Raw genomic sequence first — 15,196 nt, 5'->3', positions numbered from 1 at the left:
GGCCCGCGGCTGCCGAGTCCGTCCCGCGGCACCCCGGAGCGGCAGTGTCCCCAAGCCCGGGGTGTTGTAGCCCTTTGGACGGGCCTCTTGGTTTGGGTCTGCGTTGGTGGTGGGTTTGGGCTTTTTGTGGGATTTTTTTGTCTTATTTTTGGTTTGGGTATTTTTTTTTCCCATTCTCTAGCTGTTCCTCTTTAAAGCTTTTAGTACTTGTCTACATTTCATCACAGAGTGTGGCAGGCGAATGAAGTGAGATGGCTGCTGGCAGAGGTGCTCTGGGGAGGTGGTCTTCCCCAGGGCATGGGGGCTGCCGGCCGAGGGCCCGGCAGCGAGGGGCAGGATGCAGCCCCTGCTCGGTGCCGGCCGGGGTTGCTCTGGTTCGCAGACTTGCTTCGGTCCTTGCTCACCAAACTCTTTCTTTTCCCTTAAAGCTCAGCCGTCGATGGAAGAAGTGGCACCAAAGTGGCCATTAAGAAATTGTACCGCCCCTTTCAGTCTGAACTCTTCGCCAAACGAGCTTACCGGGAGCTGCGTCTCCTGAAACACATGAAGCATGAAAACGTGAGTTGGGTCATTAGCTCAAAACCATAGCTTAGGCACTTTAAATCAAAGAAAATATTTAGATTTGGACAGGGCAGATGTGTAGCTGAAGGGAATTCTGGAATCTTTCAGCCTGTCTTTTGTCTGTCCTACAAACATCAGTTCACACAAACTAGAATATCCTGTGGGAAACACCACTTAATTTCCATGTAGGAAAGACTGGGTGGGGAAGGTTAGGACCACAGTGCAATTTGCTCAGCACTAGCGAGAGGGATTAAAGACCAGAAATTACAGTTTCCATCACTGTGTTCATGTGAGTTGCAGGAGAGTACAGAGCATGGGTCTGTAGGTTTCAGGTGCCAGCATCTTCTTTTTCTTTCTTTTTTTTTTTCCCCCTGAGCTTGCATGAAGATGCACACGTGAAAACGTTGAGGAGGGGTTAGCATTTTTCTCTTTTTTGATCATTCACGAAGCATTTGAAAGTTTCAGGCTCATATTACTGTGAAACAGGAAAAGTCCACAAATGACTAAACAAGTTGCTTTATTATGAAGCAGAGAATAGCTTATAGAACTCTGCACATAATTCCCATGTAACATGAAAGAAGAACAGCTGTAGAAAGAAGTGTTGAAAGAAGTTAAAGAAGGATACATGGTCCCAATACTGCTTAGTGGTTTAGGAAAAAAATGAAGAAGTTTGTGTGAAAACAGTTTTTGTGGAGTCAAAGCATGGATTCCAGGTGAGAAGGGCTTGGAGGATCATAGTAGTAGTTTTAAGTGCTATTCATGAAGAATGCATATGAAATAAAAAGCCTGATAGTTTGGAGGGAGTTGTTAAAATGATGCATAAGAACATCGTTTAAAATGTTAGTTGATGTGGAAGATTAGAGCATACCTCCATTCAGAGGGCCTTCACAAAAAGCTGAGAGATAGAAAGTGAGGATGGGAGAAATTGGTAATAATAACTAGTCTTTGCCATTTAACATTATAATACTAATATTGTGAGTATTAACTAGGTTCGTTTGAAGAATAATTTGTGGGATATCCTGACTGTCCAGAAGGAAAGAAGAGCTTTTGTAGGTTTAAGAAACTGTCTGCTTGTATATTTTAATCTAAACCTTTTAGTCTGATTACTTCACAGTAGCTGCTTCATAACCACTGCTGCACATGTTAAAAGAGTTAATGTTTGCAGGAAACTTCTGTGTATGGGCTTTAATACTCTCAGCGTTTTCTTTACTGAACATTTGGGAGTGGAGCAGCCCATGCAGTTGCCAAGCTTCTAACTGTGTCCAGAATTCTGAAATTATTTTTCTTCCATTTCCCAGAATAATCTGTTGGGGAGCATTTTCCACTCCTAGCAGGTTTTATGCAGTGTATGCCCTTTAGAATAATACTCTAGAATACCACTGTGACTCAATTGGTAATGAAAGAGTCCTGAAGAAAGTGCTCACTGGGGAATGTGAGCACAATGTGTACAAATTACAAATCAATCTATATGAAGGAATGGAATGATTTACAGTCTTAGGAAACAGTTTGGGCCCCAGAAAAAAGAGGTTTATGTACTAAAGAAAGATTTTAACGTGAATTATGGCATCTACTTATTAGAGAACAAAGACTGAATAAATGATCCTGCAGAGATTGGAGGCAGAAGCTGGCTATTCCACCCATCTGAGATGAGACCGACATGGTAGTACAGCCATCAAGACAGTTCCTATCCACCACCCTAGCCTCACTGCCTTTTGTCAGTCGTGTTGCCCATGGTGAATTAGGAGCAGCAACCATGCCTTTTAGGATTTTCAGTTCCCGAGCTGATCTCAAGGGTACTCCTTTAGCTGCTCCACCCATCCAGTATTAAACCAGAATGGCAGTATTGCTCCTCATCATGATTTTCAGCCTGACCTCTTTGACCCACGACCATTCTGTCAGAGAGCTGCTTTTTGCATATTTCATACAATCACAGAATCGTAGAATGGCTTGCATTGAAAGGGATATGAAAGACCATCTAGTTCCAGCCTTTCTGCTGTGGGCAGGGACACCTTTCGCTAAACCAGGTTGCCGAGAAGCCCATCCAACCTGTCCTTGAACACTTCCAGGGATGGAGCATCCACAACTTCTCTGGGCAACCCATTCCAGTGTCTCAGCACCCTCACAGGAGAGAATTTCTTCTGTTTATTTGATAGTTAAAATTACATCCAATTCACTCTTCTTATCTGTTTTTGTTTCAAAATTACTTCTGTAATCACAAGGAATTTCATGTTGGCTTTAATGGAAAGTGTGATGTTTTGTTTGTTTCACTGTGATTGCCTCTCAAAGGACCATCTCTGCCCCTCGTAGCTTTCAGGGAATTTTTGTGTTAAGCATGTAGCAATGCATTATCATAATTTATTTAATCTTACGCTCTATTCAGAATGATGGAAGAAATTGTAATGGTCTGATACATTGTGTTAAAAATAGCAGCTCTGATCCTTCATTAAGATAGCAGAAGATACCATTAAACCTGTGTCTCAGTGATATAATTCATCAGCATGTCAGAATAAAAATGGAGGAAAACTACTGCTTAATACCCTAGATGACCTCCATTATATACCCTTTGAGGAATATGCTCATCTTTTTTTATGTAGAAGGGTTTTAGGATGACCAGGAGTCCTGTAAAAGCAAATACAGGAGTAATTCTCCTGAATTTTATGGAATTCAAAATATTTTACTTTGTAGGGAAGCTAACTCACAGGTGAATTTGCTTGTGTATTTAGGCATTTTCAGGAGGAGGTGACTGGTTGCTGGCATACCATCTTTCATTAGACCTTTTCACTCCATAATGGCTTTCAAGTAAATGTAGTGATGCATATTTCTACATAGACCATGTGGTGAGGAATGTTTCTATATAAACCATGCAGACTTGATCACACAGGACTTCTCATCAACCCTTTGTAAACAAGTCCAAAGGAGTAATGCTGTTGAGGGCCAAGGACAGAGGCTGTGAGTGAAGAGGATGAGATCTGGCTGTTAAGAGATAAATCAGTCTTTAATGACACTGGTATGCTTTTTTTGGGGTTTATTTTTTTGGGGGGTAGGGCTTTTAATTTGAAAGGACCCAGGATGTTCCCCAAACTTCATAAGCTGCTTCTACTACCAAAGAAGCAGTTTAACCCAGATCAATTCCTACAACATTGCCGAAAAGAAAAGTTTGTTTCCAGTGGGATAAGCTGCTGGATCACTCTGTAGCTGCATAAATAGCTGGCACAGGGGAGGGCATGGTATGGAAATGAGGAATAAACACAGCTAAGGCAGAATGAAGGAAGCACTGCTTGGGGTTGTTTTACTCCGTCATTTAATCATGCTAGTTTGTAGTATTCATCCCATTACAACCTTAGCAGCTCTTGATTATTTCTTTCACATCTGTTGGATCTTGTACAGAGTCTTTATACCTTTAGGAAATACTTTCTAGTAGTGCTTCTTCTGTTCTGTGTTTCTGTCCATTTTGAATTCATTTAAAATGAGGACCTTTAAAACTTATCTATTATGGCACTGGCTTAAAACCAAAAGCAGTAAGAATATGGCCAGCATGCTAACTTTGGCCCTGGCTTTAGCTCTCAAACATTTGCATAGCTCTGTATTTGTGTATTCTTCTGCAGTTAATGGAGATCTCTGTGTATGCAGTACGAAAGTCAGACAAGTAAGTGGAGATGCAGAACATTTAGTTTCTTTTGGCAAATAACTTGGATTTTCTAACACATTTGGACTGTAAGTGATACCTTGATACCCTCTTTTGTTGAAACAAGTGCAGCTGGACAGTTGTTTGCAGTGGTCCAGCCCTGGCGCCCTGCTCACCTCCAGCTTGTTAAGAGAAGTTTTCAAGCAGGAGTGCAGAATAGCTGGCAAAGGGAGATGGCACGGGAGAGAGGAAGAGAAGAGCTCATGCTGGTGGCTCCTGTCAGAACAAAGTGTGGACTTTATCGAAGTGTGGTGTGTGTACATATGTAAATACCCATGTGTACATATGTATATACCCATGTACATATAGGCACCCATGGGAATTCTGACGCAATTCTACCAATTAAATTCTCAATGTGTTTTTGGTGTAAAATTTCTGACAAATGCCCATTAAACATTTCTTGGGTCAGTTAATACTCTACAGATGTTTTCCCTTCCTAGAAACTCTGTATGTAAGACGCCACTGCAGTAATTGTTTAAAGGTACTCTATATTATGTTCTCATTCATTGCTCAGAGTGGAAATTATTCTCTGGTGTATTCCCACATGTGAAGACCAGTGTGTGTTTTGCATTATGAGAAACATGAAGCTTTTTTTTCCACTTTGCAAGGAATTGGATACCCAACAGACACTAAATTACCTGTCTCTCTACAGTTACATTTTTGAGGATGATGCACTTTCAGGTTGACTGCTTTTTAATTGTTTTCTTTTTTATTTTGAAAAAATGTTGAGCTTTTTATTTACACCTACACAGTGTCAACCACAGGAAGAATTAGTTCCAGAGAAAATAATGGGTCAGGCTGTGTTCCTGCTTGAGAAAAATCTTAAATCTGTCACTTTTTGCAGTTCATCTAGCCTGACATGAGCAGTGGAAAGCAACAGCATCTGCAGTGTACAAAATCAGACCAACAAGGGAGTTGTAGATGAGTGATGCCTTAATGGATGAGAGTGTGCTTACTGTGTTAGAAGAGGTCTCCTGCAGCAAGTCCTGCAGGACTGCACCAGCTAAAAATTCACATTCTTTGGGTACATATATGCCAGTAAAGTGCAATTCAGGAATCCTGTCTGGAAATGGTAAATCTCCTTATTGGTCCTTATGAAAGCAAAAACACAGTTATAACTGGACGGTTTATTGCTGTCAAAAATTTGTAAGGGAGAAACACTCCTGTCTGCTTTTCTGCTGGCTGAAAGCTTAGCACATCTAGGGAGCTAACAGGACACTGGAGTAATTTTATTTTGGTATTCAAAGGTCAATAAATCAACATAGGGGTATCTGTTGTCATTTTTGCTTATTTTCCTAATCTGACTAATAGATGTTTTATGTAGGCTGGGTTTCAGCTGATAGCCATTTATTCACACCCAGCCTTGGGTACTAATAAAGCAGACTGATGAGCTTATTCCATGAAATGAAAATAAGAAAAACAGCACCGAAACCCAAACTTTCTCTTTTGATTGCCATCCAATCTAGAGATGAAGATGAGTCTGTCTGCAGGATTTGAATCTGTCCAGTGTTACATATTAAACCTTTGAAGGAAGAGTGTGGTGATGCTCATGGGTATGCCAGTGTGCTGACTGGCAGGAGAAAAGAAAAGGAGGTCTTGCAGGCATTCTTCATCTCATGTGTTGGTACTCTGTGAGGAAGAAAGGTGACTGTGGTGCAAGCCCTGGCATGAGTAGTTAAAATTTTAAAAAGATGGAGAGTTCTTAGTGTAATAAAAGGATGCAGGTGCCCATGATGTAGATCAGCACAGGAACATGAAGTTAATCCTGCAGAAAATTTAATGCAGCATAATACATAGTTCAGTGCACCCTAGCAAGGCTCTCTCTTAAGAAATGTACTTGCATGTTTAGCCTGAGTGCTAAAGCCACTCAACTTCACTGTGTTTTCATGCTTAAAATCTGCAAGATAAAGCAGCACTTATTGTATGAGAGACATAACCTACATTACTTATTAATTTATACTAGATTCAGGTTTTTTCTTGATGTACTGCTGCTTACATCAGAAAATGTCTTTTACAGAAATGTAATGGGTCAGTCCTTGAATAGAAGTAATCCAATACATCAAAGTGCAGGGGAGGGCAGAGATGAGGAGCTATTCACCGTTGTGCTCTGCTGTTGGAAAAGGAGGCAGCTGAGAAGGGAAGGGCAGAAACCACCTCACCAATGTGAATCTGTTATTTATTTGTTAACAGTAGTTAAAGTTGGTGAGTGTGGTCAGGGAACACACGCAGTAGGGTTAAGAAAGGATGGAAATGCTGCTACTCACCCCCCCCACTGGCTTCAAAGTAAATGTATACCTGTGGAAAACAAGTCAGACCAGTAGATGGGTAGTTTTGTGGGTTTGCACTTCAGGAAGATGGAGCATCTCCCTTATGAAGACAGTCTGGGAGGACTGGAGTTGTTCCCCCCAGAGAAGAGAAGGCTCTGGAGGGACCTTAGAGCAGCCTTCTGGTACACAAAGAGGACTTCAAGAGAGCTGGAGAGGAACTTTTTACAAGGGCATGTAGTGACAGGACAAGGGACAATAATTTAAACTGAAAGAGGGTAGATTTAGATTGGACATAAGGAAGAAATTCTTTACTGTGAGGCACTGGCACAGGTTGTTCAGAGAAGTTGTGGATGCTTCATCCCTGGAAGTGCCCAAGGCTGGGTTGGGTGGGGTTTTGAGCAAGCTGGTCTAGTGGAAGGTGTCCCTGCTCATGGTAAGGGGTTAGAACTACATGAGCTTAAAGGTCCCTTCCAACCCGAACCAATCAGTGGTTCTGTGGGAGTTACATAGTGTTTACACCCTGTCCTTGAGATAAAAGCTGTTGAAGTGCTTCAGTGGAGGCTGAAGAAATCCAGGTTATTTTTCAGTCAAATGTACAGTAGATGCATTCTTTGTGGGCTTATTTATTTGAGAAATTGACTTTTGGCAGAGTTAATAGGGGTAAAAATAAGACCCTGAAAAGGCAGCACTGCTGTTGATTTCCACAGATGCTTTTCATTGCCATTGCAGACTCTGCTGGGTTCATTCCTCAGATGGGCTTCCATCTCTGATAGTGTCAGTAATTGTGCTGATTAATACCACAAATACATTTACAGAAGGTTTCATAGATATCTCTGTTACATTTCATATAGGCAACACTATGAAAAATAAATTATTCTTGTGATTGTTTATGGTGGTTTACTTTGTGCTGGAACATTATATTTTAAGTATCATAAAGTTCTTTACAAATACTGTCTTTATTGAGAGCATTTCAGACAGAAACAGATTTTTCCATCATATTATAAAGGAGGGAGTTGACTACACTTCGTTCAATTCTTTCCCTTTTCCTGAACAAGTAGCTGGAGTTGTATCTTCCTCAAAGGATTTATTTTATCCCATACTTCCTTGTGCTTAATATAGCTGCAAAAATCTCTGGCCTGAATGGAAATATGAATGACTCTGCTCCAGTACAGGAAGATAATCCCAAACCACAGCTATTAAATAAAGATCTCTGAGGAAAAGGAAATTAGTCCCTTCACTTTTATTTTGAAATTTATTAGCTATTAGTATGTCTTACAATTTTGGACATTAAGATGGATTTCAGGATTCTTAGAAAACCTGATTTGTAAAGCAAGAGAAGTAGTATTGCAAAATCCTTGGCATGTTTAAAGAGTTTTCTGGTTCATTATTTAAAATTCCCTTCTTCAGGAGCTGGGCATTGGTCTTGGTGGCTTCATTTGCTGTAGAGGATTTGCAGCAGTGATAGGTCTGTCTCCATGAGTCTGTGACCTTACCTCAGCAGTAGTGTACATCAGGCAGCATTAAGTATCAGGAGCTCTGTGTACTGGAATGGCTACGCCTTAGAATGTTAGTGAACTTCTTTAGTGTGTTTTGGGGCTGGTGTGTTCTGTATGGAAACATGTTCTTCATGCTCCTGTGTTTCACAGGGGATGCCTGATAATGCCTTGGTGCACAGATGGATGTGATAGAGCAGCCACATTATTTCATCCTCCTCTGTGTCCCTTTTTATTGTGGTGTCCCAGTGTCTTTCACTGCTACATTCAGATGTGATGACGTTTATTTTCTGATGGTTCTTGCTTAGGTGTATGAGGGCATGGAAATATCTGCTTAAGGGGAACAAGTAAGACTTCTGAGGAAGTGGGGCTTGATAAGGAAAGATACGTATTAAATAAAATTACTGCTAAATTATTAACTTCCTTCTTTGTGCAACTTTCCTGGCTGTGTATGCTCTGTGTGTGTGTTTGCGCATACACGCTGCCTTAGGAAATGCCTGTAGAGCTGCATTATGCTCCATTGTTGTGATGTACATCTTTGTAATCCTGTCCTCCTCCATTCTCTCACTACCTCCACAGAGAAAAGGAAAACCTTATGTAAAACGGTCATAAAAAAGAAAATTCTTGTTGTAATGTTAGCACTAGAGGTATTGCTTCAAATAATAACTCTGTGGGTTTAATTATTGGTTTATGGTAGTTATTCTTCTTGAGTTAGTTTCATATAACAGTCCCAGGTAAATATTATTAGTGACTTCTTTTCAAAGATATATGTGGCTACAGAGAAAGGGAGTTGTAATTTTCTGCCTTCATCTTTATTAGTTTTTCTATCTTCATCATTGTGACATTTTGATAATATCCAGGCTAACTGTAGTAGTTGGCCCTTAATGTGGAAAGACTAAAAATACGTGCAGTAAAGATTTCATCATGGTTGGCGATTTTTATTTAAAGCTTTAAACAAAGGAAGTTGTCCTTTTCTTGCATTTCCCCCCTTCATTTCTGCTCATGCTTCTCTTTATTTTCACTTTTTTTTTTAAAGATACCTGATTTGGATGATCAGTTCTTGATGTATGATCTGATGTGTGTGTGGCCACAAAGATAGAGTTGAACAAGGTTATAAAGGTTATTAGTCTTCTAGCTTGCTTTCTAGCAAAGCCCTGCACAGCCCCATGATGCTGATAATGCCAAAGTTGTGGGTTCAATCCCTGTACAGGCCATTCACTTAAGAGTTGCACTTGATGGTCCTCATGGGTCCCTTCCAACTCAGAATTCTATTTTGTGAATCTGTGACATAGCAGCCTGCACCTGGGAAGTGCCACAAGCACTCTCAGTCTTCCTCTGAACAGACAGAAATGGTCGTGAATTAGGAGCAGAGGTAGAAAACAAACAGCTCTAAAAGCCTGTGTTATTTTGGCACTGCCTGGATTAAGCAGCATCTAAACTAAAGTCTGGCTTTAGATAATTCCAGCTACTTCTTTTCGGGCATTGAGTTGTGTATATTTAATTTTCTGGTGTTTAATGGGCTTGAAAGAAGCATTGGTATTTAGTGTAATGTACCCAGTCAGTTTGTATAGTTCTCCCAAAAACCATACTAATAGGAAAAGCTGTGGTGGAAAATCCATTTTACTAGATTGTTATTTCTCTGTTCAGTGATAGAATGCCTTTGTTTGACAAAAAAAGCTCTTTGGAGAACCTAATGTATGAGCCACAGTAAATCATATAAAGTTCTTGCTAATTTTTTCTCAGTAAAACCAGTTTAGTTCTAGTTTCTTCTTTGTACTTCCAATTAGCTATTGTAGTCTATGTACCTAAATTACCCTGTTACTGAAATTAGAAGATGTTTAAAGTGTACTTCATTAATAAGCAGCAAGCCCAGCTAGGTGGAGAGCACTTATGAGTGCTTCATATTATGGACTGATTTGTCTGGTTTATTTTCAACCCTTCAGTAGTTCAAGTGATAAAATACTGTCTCCTCTTACATAAAACTGTTAGCCTCCAAACTTTTAGTTCCAGTAGATACTTCTTATATTTTGTATCACAGGGTAAAGCTGCCCTCTGAGTTATAAAATCTAGCAAATAAATCCTGGCACTATTTTAGGTATTCTTTCTGCCATATTTATGCCTGTAGCTAATGTCTCACTGTGGAAATGTTTTGGATTATATTTTTTCATTTATTAGGTGATTTAGACTTTATTGTGTCAAATCAATCATTAATATTTTATTGGGTTTTTTTAGGTCATTGGAATTTTGGATGTCTTCACACCAGATGTAACACTGGAGAAGTTTAATGACTTGTAAGTTCCAAGTTGTTTGTGTTTTGGAGAAGAGCATTGTTGCTTGTGCGGGAGCATTGTTGCTTTTTAAATAGAGAATTTCAAAATCGTTGCTTCATGGACTTTTTTTTTCTGAGTTTCATCTTAATACAACTCTTACGTGCAGCTTTGATGAGCTGGGGTTTTCAGGTTGTCGTTAGAACCAGTTTCCTGTCCTACGAGGTATGTACTTCTTTCAGCCCTAGTAAATGGCAGTTTGGTGAATTTCCTAATCCACCTTTCGAGTATTGATTTCTTACCCTAAGGCCCAGGTTTCTCAAATGGTAGGACAATTCTTAACCCAATCAGGTAGGCTGAAAGTTATCCCTACTACACGGCACATCTCAGTGGGAACCATCCTAATTCAAGGATCAGTTAAGAAGTGCTGATGCTGCTGAATTTTTTTGTGTTTATCTGCATTTTGGTCTGTTGTGCCCTGTGACTGTTTTCCCAGTCAGTGGTCCAAACAGCACCTGATACAGGTTGTTTCTACCACATCTCACTGACCTTTTGGTGGCATCTCAGACACAAGATGTTTAACATGTCTGCTGTTTTACTTGTTTACTGCTGCAATTCTTGCGAATTAGAAGAAATTGCTAGAGAAACAATGTTCAGAAATCCTTTTGGGCTTAATGTAGATTTCCTGTGTTAGAACTGTTCTGGATTTCATCTAGTGTAGCTATGTTTCCTAAACAACCTTGTGTATTTATATGTTAACAAAGAAAGCTATCTGACAGAAAAATGTAGAAAATGAAGTACAGAAGACGTGGAGCATGTGTTCATATTGATGAGGAATGTTGTCCATATTGTTTATTGTGCTAGGATTTTATACAGCATATGTAATAGAATGCACATGTATGTGATGAGCATTGAAGCACTGTGTTTTAAATGACACCTTAAAATCATCCTCCAAATTTTTCTAGCTCAATGAGGTGGTCATGATTGTGAGAGACATTGCCTTGCATGAATGTCTTAGTTTTCTGTGTAGCAGTCTTTGAAATATCACAACGGTTTTGGTTAGCTTCTTTCTAAGCTAGTTCTGATAACTAGCAAATTTCCATAATCAGTGACAGAACTGGGCAATACCTCTTTATGACAATCAGATAAAAATAGGCTTGGAGGGTAGGAGGGTGATGAAGGAATTGTTTGGTAAATGGAATGATCTATAATTTAATGTTGTAAGTGGATTATAACATATACATCTATGTTTAAATTTACGTGACAAAGTTAATCAAGCTAATCTGTTTGGTTTTCTTTCATTTTTTGGGGGTTGCGTTTGTTTTGTTTTTTGGTTTTTTGTGGGGGCTTTGTGGGGGTTTTTTTGGTTTTGTTTTTGCTTTGTTTTGGTTTTTTATTTGTTTGTTTTGTTTTAAGCTACCTCGTCATGCCATTTATGGGAACAGACTTGAGTAAGATAATGAAGCATGAGAAATTAACTGAAGATCGAATCCAGTTCCTGGTATATCAGATGTTGAAAGGCTTAAAGGTTTGCCAGTCCTACTACTATTTTGATTTCACAGTCTTTTTTCCTAGCAAACTGTTATGGAGAACTATAAATACTTATAATTTAATAGCTGGTTAAAATTTATCTCACCTTGTATAGTAAAAGAATATATATTAAATAAAACCCATTATATTAATTTATTATATAAAGTATATTTTTACAGCTAAAAAATCCTGGCTCTCTGTTTCTTGTTTTACATTGGATGGTACAGTCCCATCATCATCATCATGAAGCTTCACTGGGTTTGCTTCAGTGTCTCTCTTTAACTGGGAGGCCCATAGCTGAGCACAGCATTCCAGGTGTGTCTCACCAGAGCTGAGAAAAGGGAAAGGATCACCTCCCTCAAGTTGCTGGCAATCCTCTGCCTAATGCATGAGGCTTTTGGCTGTCTTTGGTGCAGGGGCACAGGTCCTTCTCTGCCAAGCTGGTCAATCTCTGGCCTTGTCTGGCGCATGGGGTTATTTCTTCCCAGGTTTCTGTCGAACTTTGGTGGATTCCTGTCAGCCCATTTCCTCAGCCTGTGGAGGTCTCACTAAATGGCAGCACAATCATCTGGTGTGTGAATATTGTTCTCAATTCTGCATTATTTGCTGAGTTGCTGAGGGAACGCTCTGTCCCATCATCCACGTCAGCAATGACAATGTTAAACAGGACTGACTTCGGTACTAACCCTAAGGGGGACACAGCTGATGGTGGGCCTCCTGCTGGACTTCCTGCCACTGATCACAACCCTTTGATCAAGGCAGTTCAGTCACTGTCCATTAATCTAACTCCTGTTAGATTCCCCTGTCTCTCAGGGTGTTATGAGAAAATTTGAAAAGCCTTGTTCGAGTCAAGGTAAACAGCACTGTCTGCCCTCCTGTCATCCACCAAGCCAGTTGTCTTATCACAGAAGGCTAATGGGCTATCAGGTGTGATTTTCTTCTGTAAATCCCTGTTGACTACTGCCAATCAGTTCTTTGTCCTTGTAATGTTTGGAAATGATTTCCAGAATTACTTGCTTATTACATTCCCAGAGAGTGAGGTGCAGCTGACCGGCCTTTCTTGATCCTCTTCTTCCTTACCCTTTTGAAGACATGAGCAGTATTTGCTTTCTTATCATCATAAGGAGCATCTCCTGATGACCATGAGTACCTTGGCTTTTTCATGCCCCTGGTGCAGTTGCCTGTGTTTTCCCCAGTTTTGGTTTTGCTCCCAGTTTGCATGTAGAAGCCTTTCACGTTGACCTTTGTGTCTCTTACCAGGTTCAGGACCAAGAGGGCTTTGCCTTTCCAAATTCCATCTCTGCACCCTTGGGCAGTGTCTCCACATTCCTGCAGGGTGACCTGACTCTGCTTCCACCTCACGTACACTTTTTTATGTTTTGGTTTCCCTAGGAGTTCTTGCCTCCTGCCACCTTTGCTTGATCTTGACTTCTAGTATAGGTTTTTATTATGTGCCCTTGTTTTACACTGTGAAATTAGGAAGGATCCATAAAAGACTATAAGGGACCATGAAGATTTGTCTAGTTTTGAACTGTGTAGGAAAGCTTCATCTTGTAGCTCTTCCAGTAAGTCTTGGGAAGAATAATGATTTCAACGTATCATTTTCTTAAATAAAAAGTATTACCAAATGCCATCTGTAAGTTAGTTGTTGAGCTTGCTCATGATTTTTTTCTTTACAGATAGTAAGCCTGAATGTTAATCCTCTGTTCTTTCTCAGAAATAATGTTAATATTCATCTCTCTTTTATCTCTTAGATATTTTACTTCTGTGGACTGCAGAGCTTACAGCTATAGCAAAACGAGATAATCTTGAATTTAACTGACTCTCACAAGAATGATTCTAAATGTAGTAGCTATGATGGGTTTTGTATGTTTTTGTTCCTCATCTTTTGCTAAATGCCGTTTATTATTACTACTCCTTTTTTCTTCTATTTGGCTTTTAAAAATTGGACTGTGTATATTGAAGTTCATGGTCTTACAATGCAAAAAGAAGATACTCTTTAAGCTCCCTGTTTTTATCTATAACCTATGTTAATGAGATGTGGAAACGATTCTTGGTCTATATTGGTACTACAGTTCTTAAATTACTGTGTTTACCTTTTGGGTATACACAGCTGTTGATCATAAAAAGGCTACTACTTCCTTACTACTTTTTTCTTTCGGTGACGCAATTCCAAGAGAAGAAAAACCTTGACCAAGGTCTGCAGACTTTATCCAGGCTCTCCTGCAGTGACGGCTGTTTAATTCCCGTTGCTGCTCTGGAGACACATGGTGTAAGGAGGCTGTGGAATGGCAGTGTCTTAAATTAAATGTCATTCCTTGGCTGCTGCTGGCTCTGTACAATTTTGGTTTTATGGTCCTGTGCCTGCAACACACAATGTATGGGCAGAATTTCCTCTGTGCTTGTACAGGTAAGTGAAGTCAGTGTAGGGATGTGCTTGTGCAGTGGAAATACAGACCTGATTTTGATACAGGAAAGTCTGGCACATCCATCAGGATGCAGATTCATCCAGATCTGTACTGGCATTGCCAAACGCTATTAAAAACTAGTTAATGCAGCAGAGCAGCATGCTGTGCCTGGACGTGAACATCAGGAACAGCATAACCACGATTCTGTTGTCTCTCAGCACTTAAATACAGAAGGTCAAAATTGTTTTACTCCCATCACAAAACATAATAAATACACATTTTTGTTGAGTCCTGCATTATTGATTTCTCTTTGATCCTACCTTGGATTTTGTGTTCGTATTTTAGTAGATTTTTGCTCACATAGCTTTTTACATATGCTGAGTAATTATCCTTTGTGTTCTACAGTTGCGCATTTAAGTGCAATAATTCCCATTTTACAAATGCTGGAAGTAAAGTCAGATAAACTAAAGCCAGGTTTGGGGAAATTGTTTGTATTTAAACTTGAGGGAATTCACCTCTCATCTGGACTTCAAATGTGGAGTTATGATTTCAGTTTTGTCATTAGTTCCCTGGTCACAAAACTGTCCTAGTAAGTGTTCTCTCAAGGACTGTGTAAGTGGAGTGGTCTGTTTAAGTTGATGTAACTGTCTGGGAAGGAGGTTTCCAGGAGAGGCATGCTATTCGCTAGGGATTAAAAATCATTTGTATTAACTTTACAGGCAAGCAGTATATGAACTGTAAATAATTAGCTTAGGTTGAATGTAGTGGAAAGGATGAATAATTAATTTAATTAAGTCTAAGCCAGTGAAATGGCTTAGAAACATATTTTGGTCCTAGTGATGTACGTTATCTGACAGATAATGTACCAACAGAGCAGCACTTGTGGCCCCAAAGGTTGATGCTGAAGTCTGTGAATCAGAAAATCTGGAATCCACATGGAGCAACTGTGTGTGGTTGAAGGAAGAAAAGAGGAAGAAAACAGCAG

General features: G+C 39.8%; 1 protein-coding gene across 2 annotated transcripts in view; it reads left to right on the top strand.

Moving 5' to 3' along the window:
* Window positions 1-391: 391 nt before the first annotated feature.
* The window catches only part of LOC103623493 (mitogen-activated protein kinase 12), a 32,603-nt gene continuing 17,798 nt past the window's right edge, over window positions 392-15,196 (top strand). The window contains exons 1-3 of one of the 2 annotated variants that reach the window (XM_017746018.1): window positions 392-558; window positions 10,239-10,297; window positions 11,690-11,801. In XM_017746018.1, the coding sequence (XP_017601507.1) occupies window positions 544-558; window positions 10,239-10,297; window positions 11,690-11,801 (186 nt within the window). In that variant the 5' untranslated portion in view covers window positions 392-543. The remainder of the gene's footprint in view (window positions 559-10,238; window positions 10,298-11,689; window positions 11,802-15,196) is intronic. The other variant, XM_017746017.1, reaches the window with a different exon arrangement.

The sequence above is a fragment of the Corvus brachyrhynchos genome, unplaced genomic scaffold (assembly GCF_000691975.1).
Source record: "Corvus brachyrhynchos isolate BGI_N302 unplaced genomic scaffold, ASM69197v1 scaffold239, whole genome shotgun sequence".
Taxonomy (NCBI): Eukaryota; Metazoa; Chordata; class Aves; order Passeriformes; family Corvidae; genus Corvus; species Corvus brachyrhynchos.
This window is presented reverse-complemented; position numbering and strand designations above follow the sequence as displayed.